Source organism: Olea europaea, unplaced genomic scaffold, assembly GCF_002742605.1.
Source record: "Olea europaea var. sylvestris unplaced genomic scaffold, O_europaea_v1 scaffold5251, whole genome shotgun sequence".
NCBI lineage: Eukaryota > Viridiplantae > Streptophyta > Magnoliopsida > Lamiales > Oleaceae > Olea > Olea europaea.
The window spans coordinates 25229-31038 of record NW_019263570.1 but is presented as its reverse complement, the minus strand read 5'-3'; the positions used below and the strand labels follow the sequence as shown (position 1 = coordinate 31038).

General features: G+C 33.9%; 2 protein-coding genes across 2 annotated transcripts; both read right to left on the bottom strand.

Moving 5' to 3' along the window:
* Positions 1 to 6: 6 nt before the first annotated feature.
* Positions 7 to 3382, bottom strand: LOC111388716. The gene is made up of 4 exons (XM_023013501.1): positions 2957 to 3382; positions 1993 to 2095; positions 632 to 793; positions 7 to 354 (listed from the first exon to the last, which is right to left on the bottom strand). Exons 1-4 carry the CDS (start codon positions 3220 to 3222, stop codon positions 184 to 186), a joined length of 702 nt encoding a protein of 233 aa, XP_022869269.1. The 5' UTR covers positions 3223 to 3382; the 3' UTR covers positions 7 to 183.
* A 411-nt stretch (positions 3383 to 3793) lies between these two features.
* LOC111388717 lies at positions 3794 to 5555 on the bottom strand. The gene is made up of 4 exons (XM_023013502.1): positions 5115 to 5555; positions 4137 to 4253; positions 3937 to 4050; positions 3794 to 3803 (listed from the first exon to the last, which is right to left on the bottom strand). Exons 1-4 carry the CDS (start codon positions 5378 to 5380, stop codon positions 3794 to 3796), a joined length of 507 nt encoding a protein of 168 aa, XP_022869270.1. The 5' UTR covers positions 5381 to 5555.
* Positions 5556 to 5810: the final 255 nt, after the last annotated feature.

Genomic DNA, 5810 nt, shown 5'->3' with positions numbered 1-5810 from the left:
CGACAGAAAGGATCAACTGTGACAAAATTACCCTAGTGTTCTCTCAAGGCCAGAAGGATATATTCTTTCAGGCAATTTCCACAAATTTTAGCATTATTTGGAAATTAAAAACAAATATTTTTTGTCTTCATACAAACCAACATGAATGAATACACGAGGAAAATAAATCACAGAGCAATTTACTCATAGGAAGAAATGTACAGGAGGCTCCTCAGCAATCTCCACCTTCTTCGCTAGTAACGGATCAATGATTCCTTTCCATCCTTGGTAGTCTAGAGGTGAACCCTTATCGGGTAAGGCAAATCCATTTACAAAGAAAATAGGCGTCCCGTAAACCCCTCGTGAGCAACCATACTGTGAAAACAAGACAGTAAGATTGGATATAGGAGTTCTTAAGCTGAAACAATAAAAAGAAATAACTGCCATGAAAAATAAGCAACCCCTGCAAATCATCATTTAACAAGAAATCAAAAGATATACATTTAATCCCGTGGGGGCGGTTTCGAAGAACCAATAAGGCCACCCTAACTCGAACTCTCTTCAGAGAGTGAGCCTCTCTCTCCCAGGAATAATGATGTCAATTTTGTCCAATAATGGTAACACAAAGCGAGATATACAAATACAGCATTACCTTGAAGGCAATTCTCGTTGCATGATCTGTTTTGGAGTCAGTCAAGCCAGATTTTATTGCAGAATAATAAGAGGTTCCAACTGCTATCGTTACAAACTTCACAATTTGATCATTAACCTTTGCTCTAGACATGTTAGAGGTTGCTACACCATAGAATTTTTCCTGTTCAACAATCTCAGAATTTCAGCTTCCAAACCAATAAAATTTAATAATATAATAATTAGGTGACACTGTAATAATAATGTGCAAGGATTATAATGTACAATTACATCACAAAGATAGGGTGCATACATTAGTAAAGCTAAAGTCATTGAAATATAATCATGTTCACTATGAAATGTTATGTTATCCTGATAAAATGTGTGTTGTTCTAGAAGCATACGACCCAACAAAGTCATAAATCAAGGGACATGAACCATTGTGTGAGACTTTAGATCAAGTGATTTAGTATGGTATCACAACACATAAAGATTCTGAGTTCAAGTAAATCGTGCACGTGTTAGGTTCTGGTTGTAAAGATGAACCCTACACATGAGTGCATTTTAAAAATTATTTTAATGATCCACATGTGGCCATATATTCTAGATCAATTGGTTTAACTCAATACTTTGTGGAGAATTCAAGATACTAATTACTATCCCAAAAGTTCAATAAGAGAGCATTTGAGAGTAGTGAGAAAACTCAGAATGAACAATTTTTTAATTCATCCTTGTACATCGCAGCTCGTTACATGGCGTGTATGCATACGTCCTTGGAGGCCAACATATAAAAATTCCACAAACTACAACACACATTTAAGATACCCTCTTGTAGAATTTAACTCTCCTTTAAATTCAATCCATAGGCCAAGAGTTATGTATTTAGGATTCCTTGTTTCTGAAGTAGTGGAAGTAGAAGTGATTTAAGGAAATTGAGAAATATTTTCAAGAAACAAAGGCAATGCTCAAGCTACCATGAAATATGGTACAATATCAGGTAGTAATCAAAGGACATCATGATAGAAATTACAGTGCACTGTAACAGAAAAGTATGGCATATTCATTGAACGGTTGACGGAAGCACAAAGTCATTGATGCATAAAAAATGAGAACAGAATAGAACTCTTAAATCACAAATTAATAGAACTCAACATGAAAAACTAATTTACAATAGATCAAATTCCAGATGCCAGAGAGAGCCAACCAAAGCAAGAAAAAGCAAAGTAGCCACAGAAAAAAGCAAAGAAGTAGCCATGCCTAAACCACATAGAAGAGGTGAAGAACTGCATCAGCTTGTCATTGTAGAGAGGTAGAGTTCATGCAAGGTCTGTTTAGCCCTTTCAGCAAGAGATCTATACACTTCTAATACAAAATCAATCTCACCTGGTGCTGGAAAAACGCCTCCAATAAATCGTAGGTGGCTGAAGAATTTAACTTGTTGACTATATGCAATGCACGGGAGGAAACAAAAGCATTGTCATGGTAACTGAAATTTTCAAAAGAAAAACATCAGCCAATCTCCAAGAAACTGAACATGTATACCCAATGCATATCATTTTGAAACTCGTGTCTCTATCCATCAATTGCTACATCAACAAAGAAAAAGAGCATAATATTGGTTAAGCCTATGTTTGGATTTCATTTTTATTTCTAAAATGTTAATTTTCAAAATCAAAATTTAATTTTAACCACACATTTTTAGGACAACAAGTACTACCTCCTTATTCAGCACTCATTTCTTGAAAAGTAAATTATTAATGAAAAAATGAAACCCCCGAACAGAGGCCAAGTTGGAGGAGAAGTGCATTTTTTCCATTCCTTAACAACTTCACCTACTACTTCTACATTATTCACAAAAAAACAATCCAATTCTCTGAATGATCTCATCCAGTGATTGTAATCTTTACATGAATGGTGTGCAAGGACATTTAATATCAACAAAACTCTTATGCAACCAAGAAATTACGGTAATTTAATCACGAGAATGTTACAATTTAAGCCCCAATACTATCAAAAGCGATAACAATCTGAAAAGCAATAAGAAAATATGCAAAGTACACAAAAATGCGCCCCTAAAATTACTTCGTATAACTATGTATAATAGATGACACAAATACATGTATGGCAGAATAATTCACATATTTGTTAAATTTTCTAAAATTTAAAGGGTTCCCAAGAAATACTCCATTACAAAACACAGTTAACATAAACAGATCAAAATAATTACTGCCCATCAATTGCATACTGAACAAGAAAGTAAAACGCCATCAAGATTCAAGAATCGAACATTTATGTAAATAAACTGAGCTAATCATTTTATTTCCAGAAATAAAAAGTACAAACTTACGGTAAAGGGAAGGTGTGGACAAGGAGTGTAACGCGAGAGCCATAGTGGTGGAGGGCTTGTTTAAGACCCGGCCATGAATCCCTGCTGTCGGGGCAAACTGGGTCAAAAAACGCCTCGATGAATATCGAGTCAGCCTCCGACGGTCGGTTCTCGTACCAGAACCCATCTAGCTTTGGTGGAATTGGAACCTGAGCATCGATCGAAACAAAGAAACACATACGAAAGCACAAGAACGCTAAAAATCTGAGAGTGTTCTTAAAACCCATGTTCGAAATCTGAATTTTGGTTTTTCTAATTTTTTTTTTCTTTTGGAGGATGTCAATTGAAAGAACTTTGCTATTTGATTGAAATTGGAATTTGGTGAATAGTTTATGCTCTGAGTCCCTTGGGAAGTTAAGACAGACAGTTGACCAATTGGCGGGAGGAGAAGGCACTAGTAATTACATAAATATAAACGACTGTTGCCTAATTGAAGTTAGTGAGGGTTAACTTAAATAAATAAAAGTCAAAAAGTTATATTTAAAATTAAGAAAATTACTTTTGAATATATTTGAATAAATTTTTAAATGCATTTTTTCTTGCTAGAAAGTCTATCGAAAGAAAGTTATTTAAAGTAACTTTTTTAAAAAATAGTTTGACCATAAACAGAAGATCTAACAAACATGTCCTTAATATTATGTTTTGAGTTTAAATCTTATTGCTATTTATTTATAAAACATTTGTTTATGAGAGATTTTTTCAAGTGAAAAATAATATGTTTCTAGAATGTATAATTGAAAGTAATTTTGAAGAGCATAACTTTAAAAAAATCTTCCAAACAAATACTAAATTAAAAAATTACAGTGCACTGTAACAGAAAAGTATGGCATATTCATTGAACGGTTGACGGAAGCACAAAGTCATTGATGCATAAAAAATGAGAACAGAATAGAACTCTTAAATCACAAATTAATAGAACTCAACATGAAAAACTAATTTACAATAGATCAAATTCCAGATGCCAGAGAGAGCCAACCAAAGCAAGAAAAAGCAAAGTAGCCACAGAAAAAAGCAAAGAAGTAGCCATGCCTAAACCACATAGAAGAGGTGAAGAACTGCATCAGCTTGTCATTGTAGAGAGGTAGAGTTCATGCAAGGTCTGTTTAGCCCTTTCAGCAAGAGATCTATACACTTCTAATACAAAATCAATCTCACCTGGTGCTGGAAAAACGCCTCCAATAAATCGTAGGTGGCTGAAGAATTTAACTTGTTGACTATATGCAATGCACGGGAGGAAACAAAAGCATTGTCATGGTAACTGAAATTTTCAAAAGAAAAACATCAGCCAATCTCCAAGAAACTGAACATGTATACCCAATGCATATCATTTTGAAACTCGTGTCTCTATCCATCAATTGCTACATCAACAAAGAAAAAGAGCATAATATTGGTTAAGCCTATGTTTGGATTTCATTTTTATTTCTAAAATGTTAATTTTCAAAATCAAAATTTAATTTTAACCACACATTTTTAGGACAACAAGTACTACCTCCTTATTCAGCACTCATTTCTTGAAAAGTAAATTATTAATGAAAAAATGAAACCCCCGAACAGAGGCCAAGTTGGAGGAGAAGTGCATTTTTTCCATTCCTTAACAACTTCACCTACTACTTCTACATTATTCACAAAAAAACAATCCAATTCTCTGAATGATCTCATCCAGTGATTGTAATCTTTACATGAATGGTGTGCAAGGACATTTAATATCAACAAAACTCTTATGCAACCAAGAAATTACGGTAATTTAATCACGAGAATGTTACAATTTAAGCCCCAATACTATCAAAAGCGATAACAATCTGAAAAGCAATAAGAAAATATGCAAAGTACACAAAAATGCGCCCCTAAAATTACTTCGTATAACTATGTATAATAGATGACACAAATACATGTATGGCAGAATAATTCACATATTTGTTAAATTTTCTAAAATTTAAAGGGTTCCCAAGAAATACTCCATTACAAAACACAGTTAACATAAACAGATCAAAATAATTACTGCCCATCAATTGCATACTGAACAAGAAAGTAAAACGCCATCAAGATTCAAGAATCGAACATTTATGTAATTAAACTGAGCTAATCATTTTATTTCCAGAAATAGAAAGTACAAACTTACGGTAAAGGGAAGGTGTGGACAAGGAGTGTAACGCGAGAGCCATAGTGGTGGAGGGCTTGTTTAAGACCCGGCCATGAATCCCTGCTGTCGGGGCAAACTGGGTCAAAAAACGCCTCGATGAATATCGAGTCAGCCTCCGACGGTCGGTTCTCGTACCAGAACCCATCTAGCTTTGGTGGAATTGGAACCTGAGCATCGATCGAAACAAAGAAACACATACGAAAGCACAAGAACGCTAAAAATCTGAGAGTGTTCTTAAAACCCATGTTCGAAATCTGAATTTTGGTTTTTCTAATTTTTTTTTTCTTTTGGAGGATGTCAATTGAAAGAACTTTGCTATTTGATTGAAATTGGAATTTGGTGAACAGTTTATGCTCTGAGTCCCTTGGGAAGTTAAGACAGACAGTTGACCAATTGGCGGGAGGAGAAGGCACTAGTAATTACATAAATATAAACGACTGTTGCCTAATTGAAGTTAGTGAGGGTTAACTTAAATAAATAAAAGTCAAAAAGTTATATTTAAAATTAAGAAAATTACTTTTGAATATATTTGAATAAATTTTTAAATGCATCTTTTCTTGCTAGAAAGTCTATCGAAAGAAGGTTATCTAAAGTAACTTTTTTCAAAAAATAGTTTGACGATAAACATAAGATCTAACAAACATGCCCTTAATATTATGTTTTGAGTTTAAATCT